Here is a 20,557-nt window from a genome sequence, read left to right as displayed (position 1 = left end):
GCATTCCTTTCCTATTTACTCAGGCGGTACCACAAAAGAAGAGTCCATCTTGACATAAATCTTCAAATAATTAGGGATTTGAAAAGAAATTGGCCATGTATATGTGATGTGTTTTGTTTATTATTTTTCTGGTAAGGTCTTTCACCACTCTAGATCCTAATCCTTCTTCTGTCACTCTCCCTTTCTGTTCATTAGGCTTTCGAACATACACTTGAACATTGTAGACGTAGCCGGCTTGGGGATGGGCTCTTTCCCAGAATTTAATGCCAAATTTTGTGGGTTTGGCTACCAGATATTGCTTAAATGACAGTCTTTCTTTATAAGCAATCATGCCTTCATCAATTGACTTGATTTTGGGAGGGTCATAATTTTCCAGGAATTTATGCAAAACTGTGTCGTATAAAGGTCTTATATGGAAAACCTTGTCATGTCCTGGTTGGCCTCTGGGTGGGTTGATGCTTGTGTCGCTGGCATGGAAATATTTCCCTATTTTTTCAAACCTTTCTCTTGTTATGATTTCTGGTATTCCTGGGATCCCTAAATATACAGATGTCATCCTGGCAATGGAATATTTGAGTATCTGCATAATACTCGTGACGATGTATATTCCATGATATGCCCACATCTACGTGATGCTGGTTTCATACCATTGCAGGTCTTGTTTTTGATCCCCTATATTCTTGACATAATCGTTTGCTTCTTTCACAAGCTTTTCCACCAGACAGTCAGGAAAAAACCTGAGGAAAAAATCTTGCTCGTTGCTTAGTGGTCCAAGCTCGATTGTTGAACCAACACGAGAATTGAAATCATTGATCTCGAACATGGCAAAGTCATCACTCCATTGTGCAAGTGGGACTATGTCTTCCTCCTCATCCAGTTCAAAATCACTTACATCTGGTGTTGAAACCGGACTAATATCAATATCTGATCCATTTTCTATTTTCCATGATCCATTAAACTCTAGATTCATCTAGTAGACCTTTTGTTTCAGAGACAGCTCGATATCCGCATTTTTTTTATATGGAAGGTATGAAAACCAGTCTAGCATCACAAGAGGCCAAACATGGTGGCATTAAAGCATAGTGGCTTAGCGGATGGACTAGCAAACGTTGTTAAATCGAGTTATACCTGCATGAAATCAATATGAAAATTATTTATTTTCTCATAAATTGTGAGAGTATGAAAATCGTTATGTCTTTAATCCGCTGAAAGACGATGAAACTAATGCGTTGATGAAATTTTAGCTGGTACTAGTGATTTCGATAGCATGTCATATGAGCACACAGAATCTCACAACCGTCTTTTTCAAATATTGTAGAAAAAAATATTAAATGAAAGTCATATACTGGTTGTAATAAAAATACAAAAATGAAAGAGCACAAAATTCTCTATATTTATTCTGAGACCAACTTCGGAGTTTTATTTATCACATGACTACCACATTGATGTGCTCTCCCTCACACATGGAGCATACAAAGCAGGAACCAGACTACTCTGCTTGATGAATCAGACTGGCCAAGTTTCTTGTAGTTGTTCTCGAAATAAATATGTTGAGAATTATGTTCTTTCTGGTTTTTACAAATAGGTATCAGACTTTCATTTAATATAAATTTTGTACAACAACATTAAAAAGGAGTTTGTTGTTGATATCATGTGACTATTGAACTTCAGATGTCATTGTTTGAGATTTGTGAAGTCATGTGACTGTTAACGCAAATGGTGAGTACCGGGTCAGGTTTCATCTATGCTGAGTTTCATCTAGTCTGTCAGCGGACTAAAGACATAATGATTATAATACTTGCCATTTTTGAGAAAATAAATAATTTTCCTATCGATTTCATGCATTTATAAGTCAATATAACCTAGTTTAAATTTGCTAGGCCTGCTGATAAGCTATCTTACGGTGGTGGCAGATTCCAAATTTTATATATGTTATTGCTCTGAACCCACACTCCATCCAAAATGTCCAAATGTGAAAAATGGGGTTGGAATATTCGGCAGAAACCCGGATTAGAAAATTTTTGAATCTCTTAGCTGAACTTTGGAGTGCAACTATTACACAGTGACATATAGCTTGAAGCATTGGTTTCAGATCTTATGTGGAATGCAAGAGAAATGGGAAATTTTCATCCCTTTTATTATATATTAAGAAATGATAAGAGCCCATGAATCAATACAGGTTTTGGGACTGGTTTTTGAACTACAAGAAGACAAGTTGATTCTACAGAAAATTCACTTCTTGTGTATACAACAGTATATAATTTTGAAGGTCTTTTGTCAAAATTTAAATCAATCCTTTTGTAAATATCTTTAAATGATGGAATTTTTTAAACGAATCGTCTTAATGGAGTTTATGCTGGTCGAAAAATCTTGTTTGAGATTTTATTGGCACACATTAAAATTCAGGGTTAAACTTTTCTTGTTACAAGATAAGAATCTAATATTTTGCATTTATTGTAAATTTTTTTCTCTATACTATGATAGAAAATGTTTGTATAACATGCACATATATTGCTCTAGAATTATTTAGAATTAAACGTGAAAGGAAACAATAATTTATGCTCATTATGTTGTTTCCACTTCATGTCAGGTCAGCAAAGTAAAGTTAGGATTTGTATTCTGTACATTGAAATGGCTTTAAATGCCAATTTATGGGAATATAGTCAAATTTGTTTCGTATTTTGTGGTTTTGTACATGATCATCTTTTCTGACATATATGTTTTGGAGAGTCTTGAAAGTGAAACATATTCAGTTTTGAAAATGCATGTTTTATAATCCAAAATGTGCCTCAGATGTGGGAGGTCATGGGTTCGAACGTTGGCCCAAGTCATACCAAAGATTTACAAAAATGGTACTAACAGCTTCCTCGCTTGGCGCTCAGCATTAAGAGGTTAGTGTTAGGACTTGTTTGCCTGGTGCCAGGATAATGTGACTAGATATGACATGATGCTGCATGTTAGACATCACTATAAACTGCCACACTGCAGTCATCGTATCAATATGACTGAACAATTGTTAAAGGTGCATTAAAAGTCCAGATCTCTCTCTCACACACACACACACATTTGTCTATTCTCAACCATGGCTGAAACTAAATATCAATAGTATCAGATTACTGTATGTTCTAACTTCAGTGTGTTTAATTATGGCAGAAGGCAAAAATCAACCAAAGAACTTATCATCTTCAAAAAGATGTATTTCATTGCTTGGACCTTAAATATCCCAGGTCCAGAAAGTATGCAAACTGATTAAAAATAAACTTGATCTGACTTTCCCAGATCAATGGAAAATGACTTGGCCATGAGTTGATCAACGGATCAATGGAAAATGACTTGGTCATGAGTTGATTAGTGGATCAATGGAAAATGAATTGGCCATGAGTTGATCAATGGAAAATCACTTGACCATGAGTTGATCAATGACCAATGGAAAATGACTTGGCCATGGGTTGATCAGTGGATCAATGGAAAATGACTTGGCCATGAGTTGAGTATAGTGACAAAAGGTTGCTTATGTTTTGCTAACATGTACTGAATATCCAATGTCAGCCAATCCTTCAAAGGCGATTCCAATTTTATAACTGACCCACTGATATAATGTAAAACAAGCAAAGAGTATCTTATTTGCCAGAGACAGGTTATTTGTAGTAAATAAACACCATTGTCAAGACCCTGATTGTCTGAGTCTTTATTAAGCTGAGTGCCAAACAAGTTATTCACTATGTCAAAGGGACCAGAACTAGTTGATTTTTGTTTTTGATGAAACCATTCTGCCCCCGCTAATTTTCTGAGAAAGCACAGCATTCAACACACTGAGGGCCAAGGGAAAGTTTATCTGAGGTTGAGCAGTCTGTCAAGTGGTTTGGCTTTTCACTGACCTTTTCCACCCCATTTTAGATATTTTGACAACAAAAATGTAAAAATATCTGATATATGGTGGTATAGGTCAGAGGAAACTGGATTATCTGTCAAGTTAATTGTTGTTTTTGGGGCTACTGACTTCTTTCAAATTGACTTTATGGTTGCTTTCCCCATCTGTTTCACTGAATAAGCTTTAAATATTAAATGTGTTCTATTTTATTTGGATGTTTGATATCTTTTATTTTGAGAACATCTAGACTTGAAGTTTCAGCTAACTACAGCATTGAGATTCAAAGATGATCCATCAACAGAAGGCATGATCACATGATTTAATTTTTTTAAAATGTTAGTTGTCTGAATTTTGAGTTTTCATTAGTTTTGTTATTTTAAATGTCTTTTTTTATGGTAATGCACTGTGGTAAATATTTGAACTTGCCTCTTGGACTGGTCCATGGTTAATTCATACCTGGCCAATGTAGGGTCCTATTGGTCCTGAGTGAGCCAGTGAGCAAAAAGTGAAATTTTCAGGTCCTGCAACATGGTAACCATGGTGGCAGTCTTGAGAATCTGGTTATTGCCATATCTGACTGGATGGTCATATGGTCCCTAGATTCTTGTTATTGTCACATCTGACTGGATGGTCATATGGTCCCCAGATTCTTACTGATATACGTGTAATTTAGTGGGTCATGTATGAAAAGTGCAGTATATTCCCATTGTGGTAACAAAAATAAACGTTTTGCTAATTTAATGACTGACTCAGTGCCATACAGTGACCATCTTGAGAATCTTTTTAGCTCCCTGGTTAAAGTCCACAATAGCTCATGCAGTGGCATTCATATTTAGCCAGGCATTCTGTTAGCAATTATTAGCTATCGCCAGTCCTTACAGACTAATTGAAGGAAAGTCATGAAACTTGGTGCATAGTTTCATTCAGAGGTCTTGCAGCTCCTAAATGTCAAAGAAGCCAATTTGCCCTTCCAACATGTCACCACAGCTGCCATTTTTGAGGTTTTTCAGGAACATTTTTAGGTGATTTCAGTCATTAGATGAAATTATTCCAAGTAGCAATTGCTCCAGATAGCAAAGAAAAACTTATCATCACACTCCTCCAAATCTTCTTGGTCATTATAGTGTGTGAGAGAGAGAGTGTGTGTGTGTGTGCATCATGGGAGGCCAAGGCATGAGCGTGATTTGGATTTTTAAGGTAGCTTTGATAATTTTTCAGTCATATCGCTATGATGTCTGCAATGTTGCAGTTTCTAGTGATGTCTATTACCGGGGCATCATGCCACAGACATGTAGCATGATGTCCCACCCTGTTTCATTATCCTGACAACCATTCCTAACAATAACCTCTTAATGCTGACTACGAAACAAGGTAGCTGTTAGTACCATTTTTACAAGTCTTTGGTATGACTCGGCTGGGGATCAAACCCACAGCCTCCTGCATCCTGGTCATTAGAGCAAAAGTCAGTCAAGGAACTCTTGTTATTCTAAACAAACCACACAAATTAAATTAAATCACAAATTTCCACAAAGGACACAAGTGAACTATGATGCTGGTGTCATGTCAGGTTTGTGTGATATGTCAGTCATCATTATCACATGGTACTGAGACAAAAGCATAGGACAACACCAGAACAGAGATTGTGAAAGTTACTGTGTCGGGGCTTAATGACTTTGATGATTGACCAATGAAAACAGTTGTTTCAGTTAATTTTGCAATGTAGTCAGGTGACCAATGAAAACAGTTGTTTCAGTTAATTTTGCAATGTAGTCAGGTGCTGTGTCTATTTTATCAAGGTTTCCAACAAATGGAAAACTTTTTTTCATAAATAAAGCAAAGTAAATATAAAAAGTAAAACTTTAAAAACTTGAATTGCAATAAGTTCTCATTTTTTGTTCGAGTTGTTTGCTGTTTCTAGAGATTCTGTGGGTTATGAAATAAAGCTTTCAATCCAGGACTGAATATGTCTTGTATTATAGTTACTGATGTTGAAGTTGCCAGAGTTTTACTGTGAATGTGTGTGTGTGCATATGTGTGTATGTGTATGTAAATGTAATTTTGACTGCACACATCTGTACATGAGTACGTGTCCATTAATTGGTGCCCTATGTGTTTGCTTTCTTGTTTGTTCCATATAATCAAAATGACCAACACTTTGATATTACCATTGAATCAAGTGCCATCTTTTTTTGGCTTTTCAGGTACAAGTTGCCATCAAGTGCCTGAGTAAGGAGAAAATGCATAATGGGACATCCGAGTTTTTGAAAGAAGCAGGATTAATGCAAAGTATAGAACATGAGAATATAGCAAGGATGTATGGAGTTGTGCTAGACAAAGACAACGCTCTCATGCTGGTAGGTGCTTGTATATTAAAGTTATTAATAGCTGTTCAAAAAAATTAATTACGTTCTAGAAGTGACAAGAAAGTATTTTTTATTAACAATTTCTCATTTATTTTGAATTTAATGCATTTAAAAATTAGCTGATTGGAAAACTTTTCAGAACTTTTGCTGTTGATGATCAAGAAAATTTTAACCAGGTTTTAAAGCAAATCCTACCCATTGATTGAGGATGTCTGTCTTTCTGTTCATCTGTCCACGGTCTTCTCACCTCTATCCATGTGGGTTCAAGCCATTTGCACTGCCAATGTGGGTATGGGAGAAAATTTGCAAGTAGCTTCCTTTGGGTCGGTGGTTCTTACTGGGGTTTTACCTGGGTTCTTCCTGCACCAGTTATACCAGCTGGCTTGTAAAGCCTATTGTGTGTTGAAAAATGTTGTTAAACCCACAACAATAACAACAACTATTCATCTATGTGCCAGTATGGTTATTGTTTGAACTAACTTATTTTTTCAAACATTATTTTCTTGCATTGTCATAGAACTTGTTATTTTGATGCCTTCAGCAGGCAACATTAGGTTTTATTTTTAGCTCTCTTTGTCAGACATTAAAGCAGTCATGTTAACTTGTTGCATAGATATGTCATGAGGAGAATACAAAATTTATACAAAACCGGGAAACTCTAACCTATATTTCACATTTAAGCAGTCAGCATTAGATTTTGTGTTCTGAGATAGTATTAGTCATGTAACTTGATCAGTGTACATGTCATGTCGAGTTTCACCACACTTAGACAAAACTAAGCCTGAAAACCTGGCCATATAACCCTTTTGGGAGTTTTCTTTTCATATATTCAGCAATGAATAATTTAAAAGATATTTAGAAAATGTTACAGTGTTGGAGTTCTGGTAAGTGGATTAAAGTAATCTGGCTATGCCATATTATCTAATAGATTGGCATGTAAGGGTTTTGACTTTAATGCTTGCTTGATTTGTCAACTTTGTAATGAAATCAGATCCATTTACCATTCATATCTTTGCAAAAAATCAATTCAATTAATATTTTAAATACTTTAGTTGCATGATGTGATTTTATCAACAGAAATGCCAAGCATTCTGGACTTTGCACTATTATGACTAATATTTAGTGAAAATTATGCATTTTAAATTCTATTCACAAAAAAATTCCAGAAAATAAAAATAATGTGGGCTAACATTTACAACAGGATTTTTTTTTTTAGTCAGACATAAGTAGAGGGAAAATGCTGAGAATGATACATGGAATATAGTATTTGATGTAAATAATAATTATAAATAACAATATACCAGCTGATTTCATCTAAATAGATGAATTAAATGTGACAGAGTGAAAAAAAGAAAAGAAATATCTGTATGTGAAAATGTTTATGGTTATTATTTGTCAGTACATTGAGGGAATTCATGGCACTAAAATTGGAGGAATTGATGTACCACTTGCCCCACTATACCACAAGGAACTATTTCTGCTATAAAACAAGGCAACACTCCCAATTTAAGACAGTTTTAGCTAACCATCTTTCCATCTCAAAACCAAAAGAAGAGCTGTTTATTTAAGTAAAGTATTCAATATTTCGGATATTAATTCCAAAGGAAATTGGGGAAAGTACAAATATAAATAATCTAATTCAATGATGAAAAGTGGAAACGGTTTAGTTTAACAAATACATACTTAAAACATAACTTTACTACTTAAAACATAAATTCTCAACCCTTCCACTTTGTTTTTTTAACTATTTCTCAAACTGCATAAATACATTGTACCTAGTAAAAGCATGTTCTTAAAAAACACATCATGTTTCTTCTGTCCATCTATACACGTAGCTTATTGTCAACGCTTTGGTTTTTTTTGGTTATTGCATGTACTACTGTGTACGTGTATGTAAATACACAGAGGGCCACAAAGTTCTATGCAACTAACTGTGTTTAAATAAAATCATTATTATTATTATTATTATTATTATTATTATTATCTTTGGACCTTCATTTTACTGACTGTGTAGAGGTAGGAATACATTGGTTCATAGGAAGGCTCAATATGCTTGAAAAGAAGTTTGTTACTTTAAAAAAAAATGTTACCCATTTTGAATAGGCTGCCTAGATTTCCCCAAATTTGACGATATCATTCCTGATGAGAATGCTTAATGGTTGGCATTTCTATAGCGAACCATGAAAAGTTGATACAAGAATATATGGAATTTGTTTTAGTTATCAGTTGGAAGGTTCAACGCCATGGTCTGCAGTGCTGTTCATAGGCAAGGTAATATTAATTTCAAATTTTACTTGCAGGTAACCGAGTTAGCACCCATGAGGTCACTTTTGGAGTGTCTGAAAGAGACGTCATTACGTCTGGACTTTCCAATTCCCCGCCTCTGTGATTTTGCTCAGCAGATATGTGATGGAATGAGTTACCTGGAGAGCAAGCGTCTCATTCACAGAGATCTGGCAGCCAGAAACATTCTTGTCTTTAGTAAAACAAAGGTATAGTCATTTATATGAATAGACCTGCCTGGTCAGGAAAATATTGTAGTATTTTGGAAATGAAATTAATTGGATTCACTGGATAAAATTGGGAATTCTGGAAGACTTGAACAATTTTAATTTTCTGTTGTCATATTAATGACATTTACACTGAATTAGGACTTAGGCTTAGATTTCTGAAAACGCCTTAAAAATTAAGAGTGTAGCAGGAGTTATCATGCAAAAAATGAGTGTGTTATATATATTTCCTGCATATGTTTAGAAACAGAAACAAACCTTGAAAATTTAGTTCTGTAATGAGTAGTCCCGACTTCCCAGATTTTCCTTCTTATTTTATTAACTAGTATTTTGCAATTTCCATTAATTTCTTGAGGAAATTTGAACTTGTTGATTGAAATAATAGCATTCAGATGAACAGGGCTGAAAATTTATTCAGATGGAGACCAGGACCCAGATAAATTAAGGGTGGATCTGGTAGCTTGCCATGGGTAAAATTACTATCTCTTGGTTTTGATAAAATATTAATGGATCAGGAAAGTCAGATATTCAGATTTCACATATTCTGAGTGCTATTGATAAAATGCAAATTGATTTAACTTGAAAACAGATAAGAACCATTGTTTTTCATCTGTACAATCATGGTGAGACATAGGGGTCACTTTTCTTACTTTAATGTCAATGTCAGTGTCAAAAGTATGTGTTAAAATTTGGAGGTGGAATGCATTGGCACATAAACACTGGTGAGACGGTTCTCCTATTTTAAGTGGAAGTTCAAAGATAAGCGTAACATAGAATCTTTAAATTTTGTGGAACTGAAAGTTTGTTGATTTGAATCCAAAATTTCTTTTCATTGGGACAGAGTTTCATGGATGTAAACTTGGACATGTATCTCAAAGCATTAACAATGATTATTTCATGAGTTTTAATTTCGTGTTATTCTAGAATTAGTGAAATAAACTTTTGCATGTATCTTGTATGAGAGAATGTCTGTCTGAATGAGACTACATAGCCTGGCAATATTCAGGTACCACATTTGATGAAGAACAATGTGCACATCACAGGAAACAGTGTAGACCCATATCAGCCATTGTGAATGAGCCTTCAGATCAGGGCAGTGTCTGTCATTACATAAGGAGCCACCAGATGATGGTAAACATTATTTGCCATTTTATAATGGGTCAACAGATGTGAGCAAACAGTGACTATCATTGCCTAATAGGCCAGCAAATCAGGGCGAACAGTGTCTGCCATTGCACAATGTGCCCTCATGTGCTAGCAAACATTATCTGCCATTTGCATATTGGGCCAGCAGAAGTGGTCAGATAGTATCTGCCATTACATAATGGGCCAGCAGATGTGGGCAAACAATATGTGCCATTACATAATGGGCCAGCAGATGTGGGCAAACAGTATCTGCCCTTACATAATGGGCCAGCAGATGTGGGCAATCAGTATCTGCCATGACATAATGGGCCAGCAGATGTGGGCAAACAATATGTGCCATTACATAATGGGCCAGTAGATGTGGGCAAACAATATCTGCCATTACATAATGGGCCAGAATATGTGGGCAAACAGTATCTGCCCTTACATAATGGGCCAGCAGATGTGGGCAAACAGTATGTGCCATTACATAATGGGCCAGCAGATGTGGGCAAAAAAATATGTGCCATTAGATAATTGGCCAGCAGATGTAACCTAAGATTATCAGCACTGCATTCTGGGACTCAAGATAACAGCAAACAGTGTCTGCCACTGCACGATGTGCCTTCAGATGCTGGTGCACATTTTAAACAGGTCACGATGATAAATTCTCTTTGTGTATGTTTGTCTGTCCTAATACATCTGTCTTGTGTTGGACATATTATGCCTTGTATCTGACAGTTAATATTTGCTTGTCTGGTTCAGAACTTTATAACATTTGGAGAGGTATTCATAAAATGTTGTCCAGTATATATCATAACTACTAGATGGTATGTTTTGTATCATAGCCATACCATATCCTTCAAAGTCATTGTCACAGAGAGCAAATTTTCATTCTTTGATTTGAATAATTGTCCTTGTAACTTTTGAACTACTAAAGATATTTTATTACAACTTTTGTCTGAAGGTCAGACTTGTGGCTGGGAAAACTGAAATTAGGTAACTTCTATCCTTTGTGTTGAATCGACTGAAGATATTTTGACAGTAACCCCTGCCTTAAGGTCAAGGTCACAACATTAGATAATGTAATTCAATGACCTTGTTCCTTATTCCGTGTGTTACTTTTTATTCCCTCCATATATTTTGATGAAACTTGACCTGTGTTCACACCTTGTCATACAATTGTCAAATCCCTAGCTTCAAGGTCAAGGTGATATAAAGGTCATGAGTTTGATGTATCATGTACCACTTGTGGTATTCTTATTCTCTATCTGTAATTAAATGCATTTTTCTCTGACTTTCACACATTGTGACCCTGCTATAGCACACTCTATTAGAACACGAATTTGGATAAAACAAAGTTGTGGTGTGGCTCCCAAAAATTCATATACATGTATTTTCCTCATACACAAAAAAAAATCTTTCTTAAGTGAACAAAAAAAACGTTAAAGATTTATTATCATTTTGGGGAAGTGATCGCATATGAGTAATACAAGATGATCATGGTGTGACTCCTGAAATTTTATATGTATTTTTCTCTTACACAAAAATAGTTTTTTCTACTTAAATGTACGAAAAATAAAGTGTAAAAAGTTTATTCAGGGATCGTGCAGGGCTTTGCCAATGTCACAAATTGTGATTTTTTTTCTCTCCTTATTAGCGGCAAAATGTACCATTTGGCGATTATTATTTTTTTAATTGGCAACATTGTTGGCTGTTTAAGCTTGTATATACAACCATTGGTTTGGAGTGGAGAAAATTCAGAGGCCCCATGAAAGGAAGCCGCAAACTTGATATAAAACGCACTGAAATTTATCTGTTGTTACATAAACAAATTCTTTGTATTGACAAAACATCTTAATAGTGCATTGTTAGATCATAATCCGCTTATGTTGACATCTGGCATGAGTACTATGTTATGAGATATCCACTTTTTGTTGTTGACTTTTCTGGTAGTGGAGATCCTTCAAACGAGGCATTTTTTCATGATCTATCTTTCGCGTGAATTTCGGCCGCTTGCTAGTAATGAATATATTTACAGAGACTGACATTTGTATGTGGATTGTAAGTAAAATTCCTCTTCTTTTCACTCAGAATTAAATCCTTTAGAACACATTTTTCTGTAATAATCCCCGTCATCAAACCAGAACATGTGCATCTCTATTGTCTGTTGACCCTTTTTTAAATTTCTGCTCCATGCATGGAAGGCAGCATCACTCTGCTACCACAAATGTAAAAAAAAAAAAAAAACACTACAAGATCTTACTTGTTGATCTATTCAATAGGCAGGGAGAAACAGTATTTACAGTTGACCAAATGACCGAGAATTCTTTTTTAAAAAATGTACCCAGATAAAATAGCTTGCTGAAATTTCAAAGCCAACAGATTACCTTTGAAGCACCTAATGTTATGAAAACGTACTTAGCAAATGGAAAAATAAAGTAAGTCTCAATCATGCAATACAATTACTTGATGTTGCTGCCACAATAAGAAACAGGCATTTGTTTGGTTCTCCAAAGCTGTCCTTTATTGGTGATGTCAATAATGCATTCACCCTTCATCAAAGAAAGCCGACTACAATCTTTAATAAAAACAATTTACCTTTCTTCAAAGGAAGTCAGTAAAAATCTTAAATAAAAGCACTGGAATCTGATGGATTGTTTCATTTTTCAACATGACTGGAACACATCTACTGTGCTGTGAAAGTTTCCTATATGCTTACGAATGCTACCAATGGCAGCTTAAAATGCAAACTAACTTTTACTGACTTGGGACGTACTGAAAAGTAAATGTGCTTCTTCATTCGTTATGTGATTGTACTGTTTTCCCCACTGAATTCAGACCAAGATAACCTGTGACAAAATTATTGAATATTTGTGTGTGTGCATATTTTCGATGGAATTACTTGTATTGGTGATTCAATATATGTGATGAGATTTGCAGGTGAGTACACAGTGTTGATACTCTATTCATGCTATATATTAGACAATATGAACATTATATACATATATGTACCGATGCATGGTTCTCTGAATAAAGTAAATGTTATATATGCCTTCTGTTTTCACTACAGGCGTACTCATTTAATATGCATCGATTTAAGATGGTAATGAGCCAGTGAAGCACATATTTTTGCACCCTCATTTATTACCTAACACCCCACCCACCCCGCAGTTTTTTTTGGGTACGTGCATAGTTTTCTTTAGCATACTGACCTGGTTGCTTATAACACGGTTCGGTATATAACACGGTCAGATTCTATGGCCCAACTACCATGTTATAGCAGGGTCACACTGTACTCAACAGACTGTCTGTCTGTCTGTTTCATACACAAATATAGAGAAACACATACAGAAACCATTTTAAAAAGAGAGTTTAAAGCTATTTTATCTAAGACCAGATGCCTAACTCCTGATAGCTTGGGGCTTGAAAAGTGGAATCTGGAAATATGATAGCCCTATATGTGACTTGTGTGATATAAAAGATAAAGCCAAGCTGGATATTAGATATATTCTAAGCATGGCCTCTTATCTTGCACTTACAAACAGCAGGAGATCTGGAATAGAGAAAATAGATGGGGGATTAAGGAGTGTGTGCAACATGCTGAACAGTAGTCTATGTTAGATCTAATATCGAAATACCCTACACAAAACAGATTTAATAATTTATAGTATACTTTAAAAGAAGCCCTGTAGATGGGGGCTATTGTAAACAAAGAATCTGCTGTTAGAACTAACAGTGAATATCACAGTGCAAATTCCCCCCCTCCCCCCCAGGTTAATTGGTAGCAGTATGTTAGTAACTTGTATGTCATATCAGAGATGAATATGGAATTTTTGCTTGCTTTCTTTTTATCTTTTGTTGAATCCATTAAAATTTTTCTTTATTCCTTGTAAATATGCAGTTACTATCACAGAAAGGAATGAACGATTTTCTTACTGTTGTTAATATCGTGTGAGAAATTGAGTAAGCTGTACCTTACAGAACAAAAATGTTCAATTATACTTTATTGTGGCCAATAATATCCAGTCATTTTCCTTCTATATTTTACCTTGCTATAACAGCCATTCTATTAAAAAGACACTCTATTAAAACAGTCACTCTATTAAAATAGCCAAATTTGTTCAGTCCCAAAGCTGACTAAAGTGAGATTGTGCAATATAGTATTTGTTATTTACTGCTGTACCAGGGATTTCTAGTTAATCAGTGCCAGGGGTTTGACATTTTTATGTGGATAATTACTGTTTTTGTATCAGTGTTTCAATTCTATAATGAAAAAAAGAATGATCTTGTTAGCAGGGAAGCTAATCTCAATTGCCATCTTATGTTGTCATCAGGGTTTGACCTATACACTAGTCAGGCTTGTGAACATGTTAGGGAACAAGTCCAGTTTTGCTTGTAGCTCGCCTTTTTGTTTGGTAGCAGAAAAAAAAGAAATGAATGAAAATGAAAAGAAACAGATACAGTCCAGTTCTCCATTCTTAGCAATAATTGTGATTTGGATTTTTAACGTAGCTTTAACAATTTTTCAGTCATATCGCTACGATGTCTGCATTGTGACAGTTTATAGTGACGTCTAGCACTGGGGCATCATGCTGCAGACATGTAGCATGATGTCCCACCCAGTCACATTATCCTGACACCTGACACTAACCTGTTAATGCTGAGCGCCAAGCGAGGCAGCTGTTAGTACCATTTTTGTAAGTCTTTGGTATGACTCAGCTGGGGATCGAACCCACGACCTCCCGCATCCGAGGGAGATGCTCTAACCACTAGGCCACCGGAGCGGTTTGTAATAATTGTAAATTTATAACAAGGTCCCAAATCACATCAAAGGAATGTGAGCAAATATGATCCTGGTGACCAAGACATTTGACCTTTTCTGCACACAAGTATGATAGTCAAACATTGTAATAAGAAGGACTAAACTGCATAGATCTGATTGGATATTACCATTAACTCTTTCCCCATCATTTTATATTGGGAGTGGACATACCAAAATAAAGTTGGTAATGATGGCAATGATCATGTTTTATTTTATACTTTCAGGTAAAAATCAGTGATTTTGGTCTGTCCAGAGCCCTTGGCGTAGGAAAAGACTACTACCAAAGTAATTTTAGTATAAACCTGAAGCTACCAATAGCCTGGTAAGTATATATATATATATATATATATATATATATATATATATATATATATATATATATATATATATATGTGTGTGTGTGTGTGTGTGTGTGTGTGTTCTGCTAATGTTCTCTTTCATCATAATTTCATAGTTTTCTTTCATTTTGATGCAGGTAATAATGATCATGCTTAGAAACGTCCCATTTACAGTGAAGCCTTTCACAAGTAAAAGCCCTTGGGATCAAATGAAATTTTCAGTATTTAGAGGTTTTGGGGTTAATGAGGGTTTCACAGATAAACGGTCTGGGGGGGGGGGGGAGAACACATTTGTGGTCTGATATCTTGACATGTGAGTGAAGGCAAATGACAGTAAAAACTAATTAAATACATGTTTCTAATGATTATTCTCATTCTCATTAACTTGTAAAAATAATGCAATGTTAAACCTATTTTATTAAACTCTTTTGTAATATGAATTCAAACCTTGTTCTACAGGTGTGCACCAGAATGTATAAATTACCTGAAGTTCACATCAGCCAGTGATGTATGGGCATATGCAGTTACAGTTTGGGAAATGTTTACATATGGTTTCCAACCCTGGGCAGGGATGACTGGTCAACAGGTATTTTCTTGTCTGCATGTCATTCTTGTTACAGTGCCCTCCTTTCTAGTATGCCTGTGATGTAACACACTAGGCAATGCTCACCAGTCTATGGAAGTAATCAGTGGTATGTACTCCAGAGGAAGAAGATTGCAGTAATGTACATTCAGTTCATCAAAACTTTTGTTTTCTCACAACTTCCAGCCCTTGGTAAATATAACCAGTCCACATGTAAGGGGTTGTCTGAACTCCACTCAAAAGTAGGCAACATTGACTTACATTGCAGTCATTAAAGATTATTGTTTGCTACAGATTACAACATAGGGTTGTAATGACTGTTGAACAGGCAAGGGTTTGTTTAAGTGAGGCTTAACTCCAGGTTAAGTAGGTCAGAGTGACATGCATTTTATTTATCAAAGACTTATGTTGCCTATGACTTCCAGGCTTGTTTAGATACTGCTGATGAAACACTCCAAGTGCTTGCATGTGCATGATTTTGCACTCTGGGCTAAGCAGGTCACAGTTTCCTATTTTTGAAGAACCTCTGACTTGACTTCATGCAGGATAGGGGAAGTTTGTATGGTTCATTTACCCTTGTTCAGTTACATATATGACAGACATATGTGCTTTTGCAAATTGTGCATACACTTTTTGGCAAACAGTAAAGCAATACATTTTCAAGTGTTATTGATTTTAGAAATCCTTAACTCATTCAGCCCTGGAGGTTGTTGTCATTTTCGCCTGAAATGCAAGTACGAAGGACATTTTGGGGGCTATTTCTGAATACATCCTAATACATCAACAGATTTTCCATTAGCCTAATGCCTAGTAGTATTAGAAACATCATTTTCCATTGGTTATTTTGCTTGCGCATGAGCAGAAGGGTAAAAGTTGGAGTTCTTTTTTTTCTTTTTTCTTATTTTCTTCTGCTAAATGGACCCATCATTTTCGTATGGAGACTACTCTTTGTTCTAAATGCCCACCTTATCCTAGATTTTGCAGAGGTTCACCTGTCTGTGTGCAGTTCATACCAGTCTGCCTTAGATCTGAGGCCAAAAGGTCTAAAATCCAGACAAAAAACGGATTCCGACCACGAGCAAATTTTGGGTGAAATAAAACAGGTCCAAAAAATTAGGTTTTTCCCTCTATACTTTGTAGTGCAACTACAACATCCACATTATTTGGTATGATTGTAGAGCTATATGCCTGCTTTTTTGTAATACCATCCACTTTGGTGTATCTTAAATGACCTTGATGCTGCAGAGCTTGGAAATAGGGTACAGCCTCATCACGCTTACAGTCGGGATTGGGGCTGAATGTTTTAATACAATATTTTTGTTTTAGTGGTCCATTTTTCCATGTATCCATTACAGAATCAAGCCATACTAAGTTTGTAACAGATCTTCTTTTGCAAAACTATTGAAAAATATTGCATACTAATGACGTGCTTTGTATTTGTATGAAGAAAAAGGAGGTCACAGTGACCTATTTTATAACTGGCTATTCAGCTAATCAAGATTGATATATGTTGGCTCATATACAGTAAAGCATATTTGAATTTATTTTTTGTCTTTAGGTAAATGTATGTTGCAGAAGATTTTCAGGATTTCTGTAATTTGCGTTGATTCTGGACACCAAGTACAGAAATGTATTTAATCAAATTCATTCCTGTATCCTCAATAAGATCAGTGTGAAAAATAAAATTCTTTGATGTTGTGTAGACCAGATGCTATCTCCACAGCTCTCAGTCTAATCAGCAATTCAGTACATCACCATGTGTCTGTTCACTCTTATTAGATCAAGGTTGTGTTAAAAACAAAATGCAACAATTGTCAACCTGATGGGGAAAAAATGTTGTGTATTGCAATTTTGTTCATTTCATTAGGATTAGTAAAGAATTTGGAATGAGATGTTTGCAAACCAGTCTTAATTAGAGTTGACTGCTGTAATGTTTACTCTCTGAATGTCCTTCTTGTCTGTTTTGATTGTCTGCTTTACTTAATTCCAAGTAATATCATCCTTTGGAATATGTTATCTGTGTTCAGCTTGCACAAAATAGACCCACACCCAGGTCTCCATAATGTAAGAATATACCCACACTCAAGTCTCCATAATGTGAGAATATACCCACACTCAAGTCTCCATAGTGTAAGAATATACCCACACTCAAGTCTCCATAATGTGAGAATATACCCACACTCAAGTCTCCATAGTGTAAGAATATACCCACACTCAAGTCTCCATAATGTGAGAATATACCCACACTCAAGTCTCCATAATGTAAGAATATACCCACACTCAAGTCTCCATAATGTGAGAATATACCCATACTCAAGTCTCCATAATTTAAGAATAATCCCACACACAGGTCTCTTTAATGTGAGGATATACCCACACTCAAGTCTCCATAATTTAAGAATAATCCCACACACAGGTCTCTTTAATGTGAGAATATACCCACACTCAAGTCTCCATAATTTAAGAATATACCCACACTCAAGTCTCCATCATGATAGAATATACCCAAACTCAAGTAACCATAATGTAAGATTAGTTCCAATTCCAAGTCTCCATAATGTAAGAGTATACCCACACTTAAATCTCCATAGTGTAAGAATATACCCACACTCAAGTCTACATACTGTAAGAATATAGCCACACTTGAGTCTCCATAGTGTAAGAATATACCCACACTCAGGTCTCCATAATGTGAGAATATACACACACTCAAGTCTCCATAATGTAAGAGTATACCCACACTTAAATCTCCATAGTGTAAGAATATACCCACACTCAAGTCTGCATAATGTGAGAATATACCCACACTCAAGTCTCCATAATGTAAGAATATACCCACGCTCAGGTCTCCATAATGTAAGAGTATACCCACACTTAAATCTCCATAATGTGAGAATATACCCACACTCAAGTCTCCATAATGTAAGAGTATACCCACACTCAGGTCTCCATAATGTGAGAATATACCCACACTCAAAAATCTCCATAATGTAAGAGTATACCCACACTTAAATCTCCATAGTGTAAGAATATACCCACACTCAAGTCTCCATAGTGTAAAAATATACCTACACTCAGGTCTCCATAGTGTAAATATACCACACTCAGGTCTCCATAATGTGTGAATATACTGACAATTCATGTATCCATAATGTAAGAATAGTTCCAATCCCAAGTCTCCATAATGTAAGAATATACCCACACTTAAATCTCCATAGTGTAAGAATATACCCACACTCAAGTCTCCATAATGTGAGAATATACCCACACTGAAGTCTCCATAATGTAAGAATATACCCACACTCAAGTCTCCATAATGTGAGAATATACCCACACTGAAGTCTCCATAATGTAAGAATATACCCACACTCAAATCTCCATAATGTAAGAATATACCCACACTCAAGTCTCCATAATGTGAGAATATACCCACACTGAAGTCTCCATAATGTAAGAATAATCCCACACCCAGGTCTCTATAATATGAGGATATACCCACACTCAAGTCTCCATAGTTTAAGAATATACCCCCACATATGTCTCTATAATGTAAAAACTTTGCAACGCAACAAAAAAGTCTTTAAAAGCTAAATTCCCTCCCAAAATCATTTGACACTAATGCTCACTTTCCTCAGATTGTTGGCATGTAATGAGTTGAGATAATTGCATTTGTTTTTTATTAGATTTTTAAAATATATTTATATATTTTATATATATATATATATATATATATATATATATATATATATATATATATATATATATATATATGGTAGAACCAGTTGTAGGTCTGGTAAAAACAATAGGGTAGTGATACTTGGACAGTGTGACACATGCTCTAAACAGGCTTTATGGGTTGGTTGATTATAGTTGCATGTGAGGCATCAACTTATTTGGCAGTTTGTTTACATTAATTAATGCAATAATGTATTCATGATGAAGAATGAATTGAAAATCACAACTTATATTTTTGTTATCTCATCTGCTGTGGTTAGAACTCTGCTGCCATTGAATTCACCCTTTATTTCCTGACTGGTGTAAATTTTTGCAAAATACTTGCCATTGTTCTTTAAGTAGAACACAAAATCATATATATATATATATATATATATATATATATATATATATATATATATATATATATATATATATTACATACATACATATAGAAATAACTTATAAAGTCTGGTCCAGCTGCAAAGACACTAATCTGCTGTCACATAATGCCCTTGCAGGTCAGGGTCTTTGTTGTTTTCTGTTACATAATGTCCTTGCAGATCAGGGTCTGTGTTGTTTGCTGTCACATAATGCCCTTGTAGATCAGGGTCTGTGGTGTTTGCTGTCATATATTGCCCTTGCAGATCAGGGTCTGTGTTGTTTTCTGTTACATAATGCCCTTGCAGATCAGGGTCTGTGTTATTTGCTGTCACATAATGCCCTTGCAGATCAGGGTCTGTGTTGTTTGTTCTATTGATTACTCCTAACAAACTGCATAGACCCATACGTGCCCATGCATTATTCAATGGTAGGTTTTAGTCCATGTTGTATGCAGTTGGATCTGACTTGTACAAGAATATATACGGTAGTTCAGTGATGAGAAGCTTGTTCATATGATCAAGTCATTCTGTTGAAGTACCATATTTTACATAAAAAGCACCCCAGGTATGCATATTGATATATCTGTGTGGTGAAAGTGAGATAACGCAACTAACTGATATTTCCTAAGGATACACATGAAAATCAGGCATTTTAACAGTTTCCTCATTTGAAGCTTACAGTCAGTTGCATAGACATTACCAGAGTTAATGTGTATTGTTTGATATAGAGAAATGATAAAGGGGGATAGCTACCATGCATTTATTTTATCTTTCTCACAGGGGTTTTATATTACTTCAGTTTTACTGCAGTTATTTTATCTTTCTCATGGAGGTTTTTTATTGCA

The 20,557-nt window shown here is 35.4% G+C and overlaps 1 protein-coding gene across 1 annotated transcript in view; it reads left to right on the top strand.

Moving 5' to 3' along the window:
• LOC149782207 (uncharacterized) overlaps positions 1-20,557 on the top strand; it is a 105,586-nt gene that overhangs the window by 18,495 nt on the left and 66,534 nt on the right. The window contains exons 4-7 of the mRNA XM_089935087.1: positions 6,073-6,225; positions 8,535-8,726; positions 14,919-15,016; positions 15,492-15,618. Coding sequence (XP_089791213.1) covers positions 6,073-6,225; positions 8,535-8,726; positions 14,919-15,016; positions 15,492-15,618 — 570 coding nt within the window. The remainder of the gene's footprint in view (positions 1-6,072; positions 6,226-8,534; positions 8,727-14,918; positions 15,017-15,491; positions 15,619-20,557) is intronic.

This window comes from Sinohyriopsis cumingii, chromosome 15 (assembly GCF_028554795.1).
Source record: "Sinohyriopsis cumingii isolate HCF-2022 chromosome 15, ASM2855479v2, whole genome shotgun sequence".
Lineage (NCBI taxonomy): Eukaryota > Metazoa > Mollusca > Bivalvia > Unionida > Unionidae > Sinohyriopsis > Sinohyriopsis cumingii.
The sequence above is the reverse complement of the archived record's forward strand: the minus strand, read 5'-3'. Positions and strand labels throughout refer to the sequence as shown.